Source organism: Apteryx rowi, unplaced genomic scaffold (genome assembly GCF_003343035.1).
Source record: "Apteryx rowi isolate R43461 unplaced genomic scaffold, aptRow1 scaffold_13, whole genome shotgun sequence".
NCBI classification, from domain to species: Eukaryota; Metazoa; Chordata; class Aves; order Apterygiformes; family Apterygidae; genus Apteryx; species Apteryx rowi.
The window spans coordinates 3,142,106-3,157,311 of NW_020447530.1; the positions used below are offsets into that span (position 1 = coordinate 3,142,106).

Sequence of the window (15,206 nt, forward strand, 5' to 3'; positions counted from 1 at the left end):
TCTTTGCCGTTTGTATAACCTGCAAAACCTGCAGAAAGCAGGGAAAGGAGGTTTTGGAGCCGATTTCGTGACGCGGAGCGGAGCCTCGGGGGGGGGGCGGGGGGACCCGGAGGGGGCGGATCCCGCGGTGGCCCCGCCCCCCCGCGGCGCGTGATGCCGAGGGGCGGTGCAGGCAGGCGCGCTGCACGAGACGGCGCATGCGCGGAGCTGCCGGAAGCGGCTCCCCGCGGCGGATGTTGACGCTGCGCGCGGCCCGCTGAGGTGAGGGGGCGCTGGCGGCGCGGTGCCCTGAGGCCGCGGGGGGGTCCCGGGGGGGTCCCGGGGTGGGGGGCGGCCGCGGCTCGGCTCCCGTCCCTTCCCTTCCCTTCCCTTCCCCTCCCCTCCCTCCTGCCCCGCTCCGCTCCCCGTGGTCGTTAGGGGCAGCTGCGGCGGCTCCCACGGGACGCGCGGGGGGCCGGGCCGTGACGCGCGGGACGAGGAGTGTGTGGGGTAAAGCAGGCCCGAGAGAGAGGTACGTGTTCGGGGCGCGGGGGTGGGGGCGAGCTTCGGACCCGAACAGAAAGCGCGAAGGGCTGTGTGTGTGTTGGGGGGGGGGGGTGTTAACGGCTCTGATAAGCGCTGCGATGGTGGGTTGTTCCAGCACTGCGCTGCCGTTGCTGAAATCGCGTTGTGTGTTATAAGCGTGGCCCGAGGGATCATTTATCCGGCCTTCCTCAACGCCAAGGAAGCCACTTCTGGCGTGTCCGGGCGTCGCGAAGGGTATGGAGGACCCGAAGAGAGTCCTAAAGGGCGTGGGATTTGTAGTGACTTGTGAGGATAGAAGTATTTTAGTACAGGAGAGAAAAAAAAAAGGGCGAAGGGGGGCAAGAGTTGTCCAATATGTGGTAGAGTGTCATTAAAAAAAAAAACACTGGGAAGAGGTTAGTACAAATCTGCTGAATTTAAAGCAAAACATTTCACTGAGGTATGAGGAAAACTTTCAAAGGAAGAATTGTCCAGAGTGGTGTGGTGTGTCTCCTTCACTGGAGCTTCAAAGAAAAATTAAATGAAAATCCGTCAGGAATGGTGTGGATGTTCTTGATCTTGTTTGAGTGCAGTGTTTGGGAGTCTCACTAAGGTCCTTTTCTTTTCTATTTCTTTGTCTAGTTACACAAAACTCTGGCTTGGGCTGTCCAACTTTCCTGACCTTTTGATCTGGGTATGAAAATCTTTGTATGGTGACAGCTTTAAGTCATACGCCTACGAAAAGTAGGAGCAGAAGGGAACTTGGGGAGTGGCTCACAAGTGGAAAGCAGCAGTGGCTTTCCGGGGGTTCCCCTGCTCCCTCAGTGTACAGACAGCTTCCAGGGTGACCTGGCAGGGCTGACTTCAGCCTCTCCTCCTGACTGGGTTCCTCCCACCGCTGGGGCTTTGAATTACCAGTGATCCCTGTGACGGCATGGCCTGGTGGCTGCTCACTTAACAAAACCCTGGTGGGGAAGCTGTGCTTACCTACCCCGGGGTGCACATCCTTCTTTCCAGAGTGCGTTAGGTTTTGGGCTCCTCTGTGCCATCATGATTGGGCACGGGCAGCTTTGCTTTGTTTTTGACTTGAGGTAACGTTGCCCGGAGTCGCTGGCTTTGGGACAGTTTGTGGGAGACTTCGCTTAGGTAGCCCAAAGGGACGTTGCCTGAAAGGCTGCAGGAGCGAAGACTTTTTGAAAACCGTTGCGTAGGCAAAGCTTTTAAATTTACTGCATTGTGTGTTGTTACCTCTGTGCACAGCTTTTTTGTTCGTCAATTCATAGCTAAGCGTGGAAAAAAAACCCTCCAAAAACCACGGAAGGAGACTTCTGCTAAAATTGGCAACTGAAAACATTGTAAATTATACACAACTCAGGAATCCCCATCCGAAACTTTCTTGACTCATGGCATGACCTCTTCCACTGAAACATTATAAAAGAAGCAACAGTGTGTAGTTTCTTTTTTTTCCTCTGGTGGTTTCCACTGCTGGGTTTCAAAGCTCCATGCTATGTGTTGTTGTGTGCACGTAGCACGGTATCGAAATGGCTGATGAGAACGAAGACCTGCAGGCAGATGAAGAGCTCCCGGCTCCAGCTGAGGACAACTTTGAGCAGCTGGAGAACGACAGCCCCGCTGAGCGTAGCGGGCACGTGGCGGTCACCGATGGGCGCTGCATGTACGTCTGGGGAGGCTACAAGGTATGCTCCTCCTGTCCCTGCTAAGTTAGCCTTCTGCCCTCCGTGGTGCTGGGAATACGTCCCGGTAGTTTGGGAGTGACTCTGTAAAATTATCCCTGTGGAAAAAAAATAAAAAGATTTTCCAGTTAACGAATTCAAGTGTGACCTTTAAGAGTTTTGAAATGATGAAATAATCGTGAGCGTTAAATACAGATCTTGGCAAACAGCTAACTTTGTGGGATGCAGGTGTTGTTTGCCTTTCTCAACTGATGTTTCTGTTAGAAGAGAAGGAAATACTCTGTGATTTGAAATGCGGACTAGGCAAAATTGCACTTTTATTTACAGCGCTGTTAGCACAGCTATATTTTGTATGTTAATGATCATGGGTTGGGTGTTTATCATGCTGGGGTGCACGTGCCCTTCGGGCAGAACCAAGCCATTTTAAAATTTTAACAAGAATGAAGACGAACTTATTTTTTTTTGTTAGTGAACTCAGTAGATAAGCTGGTAGCTCAAAGTAAAACTTTGGTGTATTGTTCTGCTGGTGTCATGCAGGGGGTGGGGGAATTGAAAAGAAAATTGTGGCTCGTTTATTTATCCTGGTTATCCTGCTCGGGGTATGAAGGGAAGGTTTAACTCCCTTTCATGGCTGCCAGTCTCTGGCTCTGTTGGAAGCTTGTCTGGTCTCCAGCAGAAGCTAAAAGAGGCCGATTCCTGCTCTCCCAGGTGAGAGGTACAGGAGTGCAGCCGGCACTGCTCCTGCTGTTTTCTTTTCCACAGTTAGATCTCTGAGGGGGTGTAAACATTCGCAGGAGCCTGCAATTCAACGTGTCAAGCATCCTTCTAATGTTGCCTTTTCTGTACTGTTCTGCAGAACGCCCAAGTTAGGGGATTTTATGACTTCTATCTGCCTAGAGATGAAATATGGATCTACAACATGGAAACTGGAAGATGGTACAGTAAATAATTAACTTACTAATTTTCAGGTTATGGAAGAAATGAGAAATTCTCAAATTGATACAGAAACCACACTGAGGGTCTGTGGACAGGATGGTGGGCGTCCCTAGAGACTTGTCCGATCTCTGTCTTCCCACCTAACAAACTGTTGCGTAAAGGCATAAAATATTTCCAAAGCTTTCTTTTTCCTGTAAAAACTATGAATATCGTTTTCACAGGGATGAGGTAGGTGAAGTAGGAGAGGCAGCTTAGGCAGGCAGCCCCTACGGGAATCACAGGAATTGGTGATCACACGATCACCAATATGAAGTATTTTGGGATGCCTGGTACAGGATATAGTTTCTGTAAAGTGCTTTTGTACCACTTGTGATTACAGTGGTACCTGAATGAGAGAAGCAGCATTGAATTTTTTATTTATTATCCTTTTAAGCAGTTGTTTTTAAATGTTTATGCAGCTGAGGAAACTACTGGGGTCTCTTAGACCACTGGGAACCTGGAAGTTGTGTGAAACCTGTGTGCCTGATAGCACAAGAAAAGGGAGTGTAACGCTGCAGTTCTGTAGCTAGCTGGGGCCTCGCACGGCAAAGCCCAGCCCTCTCGGCTCTCTGAAGTAAATGCAATTTCAGCACTGCTTTGCAGTTGTCGTTGTGGCCGAGGAGAGCCTTGAACGTGGAATGGAAGCTGCTCTTTGCGGTTATAATATTTACAAAACATTGAAATAAGTAGCAAAATAAAAACCTTCGGCTTATGCAGGTGCATCTTCTTTGCCTGGGGATCTTTCTGGAATTTTCAAGAATGCGAAAGGCGTATCAAATTCCTGAACTGGGCAGACAGGATTGCTCCCCCATTAAAAGTGTATTAATTAAAATTACCTGTTCCCCACCTCCCCAGAAATATCTGTCTAGTGTTATAAATTGTTGCATCTACAAGGGCATCAAAAACGCATAACTGAATGGTCCACAAATACTTGTCTTAATTAAAAACATACAGATAATGTTAAAAACTTCCACTGCAGACAAAATCGTTGTTGTTCATTTTTGTCAGATAGAATATTTTTAACTCTGCTTCTAGGAAGAAAAGTAAAACAGAGGGAGATGTTCCACCTTCCATGTCTGGAAGCTGTGCTGTGTGTGTAGACAGAGTGGTGTACCTATTCGGAGGACATCATGCACGTGGCAATACAAACAAGGTCAGTAATTTAAAGATAAATCCTTCTTCACAAATAAGTTTCTCTTCATTAGCTTTTGATTCCATTTTGTAAAACACGGAGGCAGACTTTTCAGTTCATTAAAATCCATCCAAAGCAAATGCATCATCTTAACAAATCACAAAAGCATTTTCTTCTGAACGGCAGGGCAGGTTGGAGCTCGTTCCAGAGCTGAAATGTTGATAATGAGGGATGCCGAACGTGTATCCAGTCACTGTGTCCTCTCTAGCTTCTGCAATATAATACTTTCATCTACTGGCTATATCTGTATTTCTTGGAAGCAGATAACCAGCTTTCTCGTCCTCTCAGCAGCTTCCCAAATTTGAACTAATTGAAGCCGTGTTCTCTCTGTGCTTGCCAAAGAGGTTTTGACTAACAAAATACAGCGTTCACCACTTGCCTTGTTTTCATGCAGGTGATTAGCTGGCTGACTTTTACCAGTTCAGTGTATTAGTTTCTTTGGAGCAGGTCAGATCATGTGAAGTTTGGAAAACACGTAAACCTTCAGCTCCGCATCATTTCACGTGATGGTTGCACCCTGGTAGCTTTACACCACTGGAAAGCACCACGGCCAATTATTTGTTCTGGAGCAGTTCACCCTGCGCGTTGTATTGCTTTAGTGCTTTTGAGTTCACTTTTTTTGAAAGCGGGGAGTTTCTGAGGTTCACTGAAATAAGATCAGGAGGTGATTTGTAACCGCTCTGTGGTCGTTTGAAACGTTACTCTTTTCTGGAGTTTCTGAGGGTGTTTTACCATATTCTGAAACTGTGGTTTAAATTAAATAGTTTTGGTCTCGCTTTTAAATATAAACTGAAAGTAACCTGGGGAAATACTTGCAAACAGTCTGAAACAAAGTAAATTTATAAAGTGTGACTTGCTTCCTTCCTGTCCGTGGTACTGCTACGTTTCAATGACTTTATACATCTGTACCAGCTATTTCTCTCAATGTAAAATGATGTAACGTGCAAAGAAGGGTTGATACCATAAAAAAATATTTTTCTTGAACCAGATTTGTTTATTGTAAGACAATTCTGCTTTGTACACATCTTCGTTTTATCCCATTTCAGCTTCCAGATGGTAAAACTCAGTGTCCATAGTTCTCTTGCTTTTGTAAAAGAGTACTGTGGGCTGGAGTCTGCAAAATAATAAGGATCTTCGGCTCCATGTTTTGTACAAAACACTGCCAGTGTTCTGTGTAGTTAGGAAAAGAGCTTTTTAAAGTACTTCTGTGCCAATACATGCTAGTTAAAAGTTAATACATTAACATCAATCAGACTTAAGCTTTAAGCTAACTGTGTGGGTAAAAAAAATCTTTTTATTTTCTACAGTTCTACATGTTAAATTCCAGATCCACGGACAAAGTGCTGCAGTGGGTCAGAGTAGAGTGTCAGGGGGTCCCCCCTTCATCAAAGGACAAACTTGGCGTTTGGGTTTACAAAAACAAGTAAGGCTCCAGCAATGAAGTCAGCACAGCTATCCTTGCGCGTGTGTTTGCTTTTAATCACTCTTAGTCTTGTCATTGTTGTGTCTTTTTTGTTTGAGCAAAAACTGCCAAAGGACCCTTTGCTTGCGGCGCGTACGTGCTTCAGGAAAACGCTGGATTTGTTCCCTGGCTAGCCCTTTAAAACTGTTCAGTCCTTTAACCTTTGATAAATGAAAACCCTCGCTCCTAATCTGGGTATGTGTAAGCTGCAAAATATCCATGTGAGTCACAGTGCAAAACACAGACTCATTAAAGGCAAATCCTCCACATTCTCAGGGTATTACTTTAAAGATACTGCGTCCTGGTTGCTTGTATCAGCGTCATTCCTCTTCGCAATTGCATCTGGAATTAATCTGCGTACAAACCTATCCTGGAATTCCTGGTACCATGCAAAACGCAATCTTTTGGTCATATCTTGTGGGACAGCTTGCGTTTCTTTGATAGGTCAAGAGTGGGAAGCCGTTTTGATTTAAAATTGCGTGTGGCTTTTTTGCACGCTTATTTCGGTCTATTTGTGCTGGTTACGCAAAACGAGGAACGTGTTAGATGAACTGCTGTTGATGTTACCCGATTTAATATGTCGGGACAGCGTCCAAGACATGCCAGAAGGCCTTTTGGCATTTCAAACCTTGGCAAAGATGAGGAGGATGAAGATAAGGTGTTGAAGCTGGATGAGCTGATGTGCAAAATATTGCTGCTGCCTTGCACCCGTGTTCAACTAGGGTAGCGCGAGCCTTCTAGAGAGGGAGCTGCGGGATGAGCTTGTTCCGGCCTTTGGCACTGTGGGATAGACTGAGGAAAGCCCTTGTTGTAGGGAGTTTCCTGCTTCCGCAGCTCCCAGCCGCTCAAGAGGTGCGGGAGTGAATTAGGGGAGGACAGGGGCTTTCAGCTCTGTCCTTGGGGTGTCAGGCCTCTCGGGGGGGTCCCGGCTTTGGCCACAGCTGGCAAGGTTACAGGTTCTTGCTGTTACGGTAGGGCATTTTTCAAGCTGTTAACTGCAAAGCCGTACTTGGACAGCACAGGCATCTGCTGCCTGTTAGTACAGCTGGTCTTGGCTGGGTCGAATCGGGCTCCCCTGAGGCGGAGGAAATCCGGGATGCCGGATGTGCTTGTGTCTGGGTCACGTATGGTGGTTTGGGTGTATAACTGGCTACAGGCGCCCGCACTGCTGTGCGCGTTACGCGTTCTGCGGCATTCGCTGTACGGACTCGTGAGAGGTCAGAAAGCGCCTGTGGTGCCGCTTTGCAGATCCTCAACGTGGAGGGAAAGCTCGCTGTCACGATACTTGCTGTGTGGGGAATTTTGTAGCCTCGTTCTCGGAAGCCTGAGGGGGGTTGTTGTTTTCGTTCTTTTTTGTCCCTCGAGAATCATTTTAGATGTAAATCTGCGCTAGATTGGAGTTGTGGGCTTGCACTGAGTTAGGTGGTGCAGATGGTTTCCTGTTATCTGATAATTTAATAAAACTTTCTGGCAAAGCCATGCCATTCATTCCTAATAAGCACTGAACCGCAAGCATAAAATGTAAATTACATTTTAAGAGACCAAAAGAGCAGTAAAATCAGATAAGTGACTGATTGCTCACAGCAACTGCTCTTCAGGCTTTGAAACAAAACACAAGCGCAAAGAAAAAAGTCTTTCCTACACAGAAAAACAAACCAACGCAAAACCCTTCCCGGGCAGCTTCGGTGGCGGAGGGTTTGCCGCCTGGAGCGTCCCTTGGCTCGGTCTCCCGGCGCGCTGCCCTGTGGGTCCCGCGCTCCAGGCTGATGGCTCCAGGCGCTGGGCAGCCTTCAGGCTGCGTCAGCGCCGCGGAGGGAGAGTGGAAACCTGTACCAACCCTTGCTTTCGGGCGAGCGTTTGTGCGGGGCTGGGCAGGTGCCGGTTGCAGAGGGCCTTGCGCGTGGATTTAGTGCGGGAACCCGTGCAGAACCGCTGAGAACAGGCGCTCGAGCTTTCCCTTTTGGTCCTCTCCTTTTTGGACGCCTGTTCGGTGACTTCCCTCTCTTCTCTGCCCGCTGTGCCTGGTATTCGTTTCACCAGCACCCCRTGGCGTTCCCTTGGCGTTTTACAGCAGTGTCCATAAACCCATGTTTTGGGCTCAGGGARAACGTGCAAAGGGCTCGGAAAGGGCGGAGGCAGGAAACTGCAGGAGCAAAYGCCAGCGGCTGCTGTGTGGGAGCCCCGGCAGCGACGGTTTGAGTGCGGTGACCGAGCAGCAGCAAAGCTTTGGCGCCTGAGGCCTGGGAAAGAGCCRCGGGGGGGTTTAATGTGGGTGGTGGGGCGCTTGAGGCCAGGGATAGGGCTCCACACCTGGAGAACTTGCACTGCAGACACGTTAGAAGCAGTGAAGCCAAAGGGGCTTCCCTGGTTTTCCATCTTCTGTTTAAGCACAGCCTTTACATAGCTTTAACTTGCAGCAGTGAATGGGATCATATTTCTAACGGATCTTGATGCACTTCTGTTTCAGGCTCGTATTTTTTGGAGGCTATGGTTATTTTCCTGAAGGGAAACAACGGGGAACTTTTGAATTTGATGAAACCTCTTTTTGGGTAAGCGAACTTTGCCTGCCTTGAAATCATTTCTGTTTAAACTTTAAATCTGATATTTGATTAATGATTATTAAAACTTGTTTCTTGTTGAATATTTTTAAAGAATTCAGGCCTTCCAAGAGGTTGGAATGACCATGTGCATGTTCTGGACACCGAAACTTTTACTTGGAGCCAGCCTATAACTACGGTAATTACAATTCTTSTGTCAGTTGTTTTAAGTTGGAGCCGTTCAGAAACGTGCGCGTTGTCTGCCATGTCTCTTCTAGCATTCTGTAAAAATAAGCACGACTCTGCTAGGCCTGGGTTCGTTGCTTTAATTTGTGATAACACAGAAGAGAGCGATTAAAATGGCCTCTGCGTAGCCACAGGCTGTTTGCGGTGGTCRGTGCCAGCAGCGGCTTTGAGCCATAGATGTTGGGCGTGCCAGTGGGTTCAGCTAACTCGCGGTGCGAGGCTGTCTTAGCCCGTCGTATCTCTAGCCTCTATCTTCCTGCCATTCTTTTGGAGGAGGTGGTTAACCAAGCAAGAAGCACGTACGTACATCCAGAATAAATGTTTCTGCTTTCCTGCTCGACCCTGCCGCCTTGTTTACGTGTCGCCAGTCTTTAACTGCTGAGTGAGCAGYTGTCAGGTGCCCCTCGATCCTGCCTTCTTCAGGATACAAACCGGTTCCTGAATATCGGGAGTTACAGAAGATGCCAGAGCTCTCCAAAATACCTAGTGCTAGCTAGCAGGAGACGCGAGAAACACCTGGAGTAAACGGACCGTGCGGAGCTGATCCGGTCACCGTGGCGCTCGCTAAGTTCGTTTTCTCCGTGGGTTGAATCCCTGACTGATTAGCGAGTGCCCCTCTCTGTCTGCAGCGTTGCTCATTTCTGCGGCTCTGCCTTCCCTCCTGGGACGCGCCGGCTGTCTGATCTAACCACAGGAGAAGCTGAGCCAAGAGCTAAAGCCAGGACTGCGTGACTCGGGTTCTCTTCCCTTCTCAGGCTTCAGAGCAAGCTGCCCTAATCCCCTGCACCTTGCTGCCTCACCAGCTACCGCTGCGTTTTTATTCCTCTCCTGCGTGCGGGTTCTGTGAGGTGTCGTTAGCTTGTGTCTGCAGTTTTCCCTACAAGGTGCTTGGAGGGGAAAGACCAAAGAGGCGGGTTTGAAACGATGTCGGTTGAACCAGCCTGAAACTTCCCCTCGAAATAAAAATGACTGGCTTGCTTATTCGACAGCATTCTTGAGACCCCTGTTAACTGAATTAAAACCATTCCCCAGGTCCTCTCCCCTTYCTAAAAACGAGAAACCGGCCTTTTGTTTTGCTTTTGTCTGTCTCTCGCCGTTGTCTTTTTTTTTTCCTATTGACCTGCTTCCCTTCATGCTTCGGTGGCTTTGTTCTCACGGGGAGCTTGGAGAAATGAAATGTGTAGTCTGCTGTCAGCCCCGCTGCTGTGTGATGCTTGGGTGTGTTTCTCTTGGCTGCTGGATTGTGGTAGAAACCGAACACAAAACTGTACGTTGTAATTGCAAGTAGACACCATTTGAAATGTCCCAGAAGTACTGAGAAAGAGGCACATGGAATTGTACTGCCGCAGAGATGGAGGAAATGAAATCCGAGATAAGAGACCTGTTATTTGGATTACTGTAAAATTCTTTTGTCTTAATGCATACAGATCTCAAATATCTTGGAAGCAGCTCTAAGAAAAATACTGTTTAGTGGTTCATTATCTCATTGTCTCATTTTCGGTCTGAGGTTTTCTGTGACTGTCTGAGGCCTCTTCTAAAAGCAGAATTTATAGCTTGTCACTTAGAAAGGGGGGGAAAAAAGCCTTCGTTAGTCAATTTTCTGATCTTCTGTTCATCGATGAAGACAGGTTTCTGTCCACAGAATGACTTACTGGGTGTTTTTTCACACCCTGTTCCTTAGCGACCTTAAATCTCGCTTTAGTTCAGCTTTTCATCCCCTGGGAGTTGTGGATCCATGAGATCTCGCTTGCGTGGACTGAGACTCCCCGGCACGCTCGCCTGGGAGGCCTGAGGGTGCAGCCCCGGTCTGCTGCGCTTGACAAAGCCCCGGCAGGCCACGGCCCTGCTGCTTCGTGCGCGCGATGGGCACCTTCAGCCCAGCTCCTCTCTTTCCTACATCTGCTGCAGGTTTCTGATGGAATGGCATTTTCTTTGCTGCTCTTAGTACCTCTTCTGGTAACGTGTCAAAGGAACTTGCCTTCTTATTTCACGTTTTCTTTTCCCAGGGTAAAACTCCGTCGCCACGAGCAGCTCATGCCTGCGCTACAGTTGGGAACAGAGGCTACGTGTTTGGTGGCAGATACAGAGTAAGACCCCAGCCCAGTTTAGCAGTGTGTTACTGAAACCCGAACAGAGTGTTTCAACCATCATCTGCTTTATTGTAGGAGTCCAGAATGAATGATCTTTACTATCTAAATTTGGATACATGGGAGTGGAATGAAATGTAGGTACTAAAACTTGAGCCCTTTTGGGGCAGCAACATTTTACTGCAGCATATCTGTAACTTGTGATGCTCTTATTTAAATACAGAATCACGCAAGGCATTTGCCCAGTAGGCCGATCGTGGCATTCTTTAACACCAATTTCCTCAGATCATCTCTTTCTCTTTGGAGGATTCACCACGGACAAGCAGCCCCTAAGTAAGTCATTCCAAAAGGATTTTGGGCTCTCTTTGTTTTCTTAAAGCGTTGTGCACAGCTCGGGTTATTGCATAGGTCACCTTAAATTCTTTCTGAATTCCTTCCGTGCGCTGGTGTCATTGAACTCCTTATGGACAGCAGCTAAACTGACACCGTAGGGGTCACTGAAGGTGTTGAGATACTGCTAGAATTTAAGGTGCTCTAAAAATGCATCTAATGCAATTTGCAAGTGGGAAGAGCTTTGCGGTTCTCCACATTTCCCTCCTTACTTTGCTCCTGTAAGTCACTGCTTAAGACTTGTTTTCATATAGCCAGCGCTAAGTTTTGTAGGTTTTGTCCTGAAAAGCTTGATTTATTTAATAACAGTAATACCAGAGCACRTACTTGTTCCAACGAATATGAAGGAACTAACAGAATGCTGTTTGTATTTGGGATTTTGGTTGGTTTTAGGTGATGCTTGGATTTATTGTATCAGCAAGAATGAGTGGATACAGTTTGAGCATAACTATTCGGAAAAACCAAGGTAAGGTGAACGCTTTCCTGGAAACTTAGTGAGAAAACCTTTCATGTTGGCATGACAGGGAGACAACACACATTCCTCTTTACACCACTCATTTTTTTTAACAATACAGTACCTCGAATTAGCAGTTTCTACCCCAGAAGTGCTGATGTATTGAATGCAAGCACGAGATTAATACCACTGTGTGACTGGCGCTGGAGATACCATACAACTTACTTAATGCTTTGTTTGCAAAACAGCAGGAAACGCAGATGGGGATTTAGGGTTTTATCTCCCGGCTGCAGAGGCCTGGGAGCTATGAATGCCGGCACAAGAACTTAATCCTTGAACCTGCGTGTTCTTGCTCTGCCGGCAAAACTCTGGACACGGGGAGGTTTCCACCAGCCTCCGCGCCTGCAGATGTRGTTAGAGAGCCTGAATGCACGTGCGAGAGAAGTGATTGCCCCAAGTTTTACGCAGCTGTGGTGTTGGATAAAAGTCCGCTGGTTCCTTCAGTTGCGTGGTATGACTCAACGGGGATATGAAAGTGAAGTTTGGGCTAGCAAATGGTTGCCGTCTCCAAAAGTGACGGAACAGGACTGCGGATTTCCCGCGTGCCTGCGCTTGCAGGCAGCGTGTTGCTGAGCCGCACAGCCCTGCTCTGATCGGGGCGGCTTACACAGCCCACGATTTGCTGGCTAAGGATTTTCCTTCTCTGAGCATAAACTCCTGCTGAATTAGTCAGCTTTATAGCGTACTGGTGAAAGGCAAACTGCGTGCGCTAGCTTTAATACAAATCCCAAAGCTGCATTTTTGGGTGGGAGAGGGGTTTTTTTGGTTAATGTAGTGTTGCCACCTTCTGTTTCCAGGTTGTGGCATACAGCTTGTGCAAGCGAAGAGGGAGAGGTGATCGTCTTCGGGGGCTGCGCCAACAATTTACTTGCCCATTCTAAAGCTGTAAGTTTATTTTGAGCTTTCCCTTCCTGTGTGGCCCGGCCCTTCCCGAAGGAGCTGTGGCGGCTCTCGCCCCGGCAAACGGGAAACGCTAGCAGGCAGCAGTGTGACCTAGTGAGGACTGGCAAAGGCATGTAAACAGAGCCCGAAGGGGAAATGTTTTGCTGCTTTTCTAGAAACCAGGTTGTTATTCATTACTCAGGCAAACTGTTACTTGTTTTCCCTCACGTCCACATCTCGGAGCCTGTTCCTATCTCCGACTACTCCTTTAGCTTTGCGCTGCGCTGCTCGCAGGGATGTTTTCAGGGAGCCTCTCCCAAAGTCATCTCGTCACTGAGAGGCCTGGCTGCACGGAGAGGGTCTCTTCAGCCTGGAGTAGCCAAGATGGGGGGGATGCTAACGTCCGTAAAACGGGCAGTTGGCTGGAAAGGGTGAAGAGGAACAAGCCGGGCAGCGTCTTTCAGYGTAAGAACTAGTAGACGCCAGCTGGAACTGGCCAGCGGCGAACAAAAGCTACTTCTGTATGCGGCAGGCAGCTGCGCTCTGGCGCTGCGTTAGCAGGACCCGCAGGCTTAAGTATGTCCAAGGAGCAGGTGTAAAAACAGCCAGCGGTGGCTGCTGAACGCAGTCCCCGTATCACAAGTCCTTCACCCGCAGGTCGCTGGGGACACGAACGCTCTGCAGCAGCAGCAGCTGGTGCTCGTGTGCCCCGAGCTCGGCCGTTGGCCGCGGTCAGAGCTGGGACAGGGCCAGCGCAGCGCCAGACTGAGCCGCGTGCTGCCGGCAAGGCCTGGCCCGTGCAGGCCGGACCAAGCTCCACCTAGCCCCGTCTGACCGCAGCAGACGCTGCGTAGGGCGAGCACGGGAGCCTGGCCGCTGTCTGTGCCCGTTCCCCCCTGCTTGTGTACAGCAGCTTTATCTGCTTTTTTGACGCATCTTCTAGTTTCTTGAGTGCCCCGAACTTCCCATATTGTAGGATTTGGTGAACAGTTCTGCATTCGGCTCGTTTGCTGCCTTTGTGAGTTATATAAACTTCAGTCTCGGCCCCGTGGTCGGCCTCCCCAGCCCCCAGCGTGCTGCGGTTTTGGCCTCCTCACCGGGGTCCGTTTGCGCGCGAGCTTTGGCTGTTCTGGCTCCTCAGTGCTGTAGCCATGTGAAGCCTCATAACCCAACTGCCCCCCCCCCTCTTTCTCCATCTTCAGGCTCACAGTAACGAAATACTTGTGTTTTCTCTACAACCAAGATCTCTTGTAAGGTAAGAAAGAAAACTTTAAATTGTCCTGACTCCACCTAAAATGACCAGTGCTGGGTTAATCAGCCCATTACAAGAAGACACGGCAAGATTCCTTTACTAAAGCACACGTTTAGCACTGAAAGTTGATGAGAATAACTAGCTCCTAACTAACGAACTTTAAAGAATTAGCTTATCTATCTTGTTGCACTCGTTCCAAACTGTGCTAACCGCCGGCACGTTTCTCCCTCCCCCAAGGCTGTGCCTCGAAGCAGTCATTTGCTTTAAGGAGATGTTGGCCAGTTCCTGGAACTGCCTCCCCAAGCACTTGCTGCACAGCGTCAATCAGCGGTTCGGAAGCAACAACACCTCGGGCTCCTGAAGGGCCGCACCGACGTGGCTCGGAACAGGCTGTGCATGGCTGAGCAAGTGGAAAAGATGTAATAATTGTTTTACCAAGTGTGGCAACCATTAAACTTGTATAGACTAAATGTCTTTATTGTTGTGGGTAGTTGCTTCCTGCCTTTAAGTTGCATGTGAATGGCCTAGAGAGAACCTATTTTTGTGTAAAAATGTTTGCAATAAATGTATTTAATGCAAGTGGAGGTGTATCCCGTGCTTAAGCTAAAACTAGTTCTGGGTTTGTCCACCTTGAAGGACTGGTGAGGGCCAGCCCCAAGCAAGAAAAGGGGGTGCGTGCATGTGTGGAAATACTCGTTGATGGAGCCCTCGGCTAAGGACCTGTGGACAGTAGCTGTTGTGCAGGGAATACTGAGGCACAGTATCAATAGTAAAGAGGAGTGTTGCTTTAGTCTAGGCTGAAGAGTGCTGTGAGGGGGGGGAGCAGTCCTGTTTTAGTCTACAGTGTTAGGAAATTGCTGAACACGTTTTGCCACAAATGTTTAAGGTCAGAGAAATGGGTTTGGAAAATTCTATGTAATCAGAGTAGCTAAACTGTCTTAAACCTTGGGGTGTTAAAGCATCACTACTCCTGCTTGTTTCTAGTTTGTCTTTTGGAATTCTTTTATGTTGTGGAACTTCAATTGTGAACCTTAGGTAGCAGATATTCTGCCCTGAGAAGTGTAACTGAAAGCGCTCGAGCCTGTTAGCAGCTGCATCAGCAGCGTGAGGAGCTCACCTGCAAACGGAGCAGCCTGAGCCCCGAAGGACTTGATCTTGGTAAAGGTACATGGAAAGTGGCTGTGAACTTGGGTCAGTGCCTGCCTTCGTCGACTCGGCTCCATCGAATCAGCGGCCCCAGCCAGTGACAGCTGGGCCAAGGACCAGGCTGTGCTGCTGGGGGGAACGGGTTAAATCACATTTAAGCTGTCCTCAAAAATCAATAAAAGAGTTTGACTTCTAGAACAAAATAGCTCCCTTATTGTAATTAATTCCTGCGCCGCTTTCCTTTTTTATGTTGGGGCTACGACTGGAGGAAGGGCTCAGGGTCCTGCAGACTGTCCGAGGGAAGACGCTGTCTCAGCCCTCTGCC

General features: G+C 48.5%; 2 protein-coding genes across 8 annotated transcripts; one reads left to right on the forward strand and one right to left on the reverse strand.

Annotated features, from left to right (window-relative positions):
• The first annotated feature begins 168 nt into the window (after nucleotides 1-168).
• On the forward strand, nucleotides 169-15,086 carry KLHDC2 (kelch domain containing 2). Of its 6 annotated transcripts, none has more exons than XM_026056156.1 (15): nucleotides 193-261; nucleotides 1,147-1,198; nucleotides 2,034-2,201; nucleotides 3,055-3,134; nucleotides 4,209-4,326; nucleotides 5,673-5,788; nucleotides 8,295-8,376; nucleotides 8,480-8,563; nucleotides 10,617-10,697; nucleotides 10,776-10,834; nucleotides 10,921-11,030; nucleotides 11,463-11,553; nucleotides 12,399-12,486; nucleotides 13,686-13,738; nucleotides 13,973-15,086. In XM_026056156.1, exons 3-15 carry the CDS (start codon nucleotides 2,046-2,048, stop codon nucleotides 14,094-14,096), a joined length of 1,242 nt encoding a protein of 413 aa, XP_025911941.1. In that variant the 5' UTR covers nucleotides 193-261; nucleotides 1,147-1,198; nucleotides 2,034-2,045; the 3' UTR covers nucleotides 14,097-15,086. The 6 variants fall into 6 exon arrangements, with proteins under 6 accessions (XP_025911943.1, XP_025911946.1, XP_025911941.1 ...); XM_026056160.1 differs by having other exon boundaries at nucleotides 197-261; nucleotides 11,481-11,553; XM_026056157.1 differs by lacking the exon at nucleotides 193-261 and adding an exon at nucleotides 350-511.
• Nucleotides 2,211-8,288, reverse strand: LOC112961222. Of its 2 annotated transcripts, none has more exons than XR_003251963.1 (2): nucleotides 3,876-4,202; nucleotides 2,211-2,296 (listed from the first exon to the last, which is right to left on the reverse strand). XR_003251963.1 is itself a non-coding variant. In XM_026056164.1 (2 exons), the coding sequence occupies exons 1-2, from the start codon at nucleotides 8,201-8,203 to the stop codon at nucleotides 2,227-2,229; spliced, it is 609 nt and encodes a 202-aa protein (XP_025911949.1). In that variant the 5' UTR covers nucleotides 8,204-8,288; the 3' UTR covers nucleotides 2,211-2,226. The 2 variants fall into 2 exon arrangements, 1 of the variants encoding a protein (XP_025911949.1); XM_026056164.1 differs by lacking the exon at nucleotides 3,876-4,202 and adding an exon at nucleotides 7,665-8,288.
• Nucleotides 15,087-15,206: the final 120 nt, after the last annotated feature.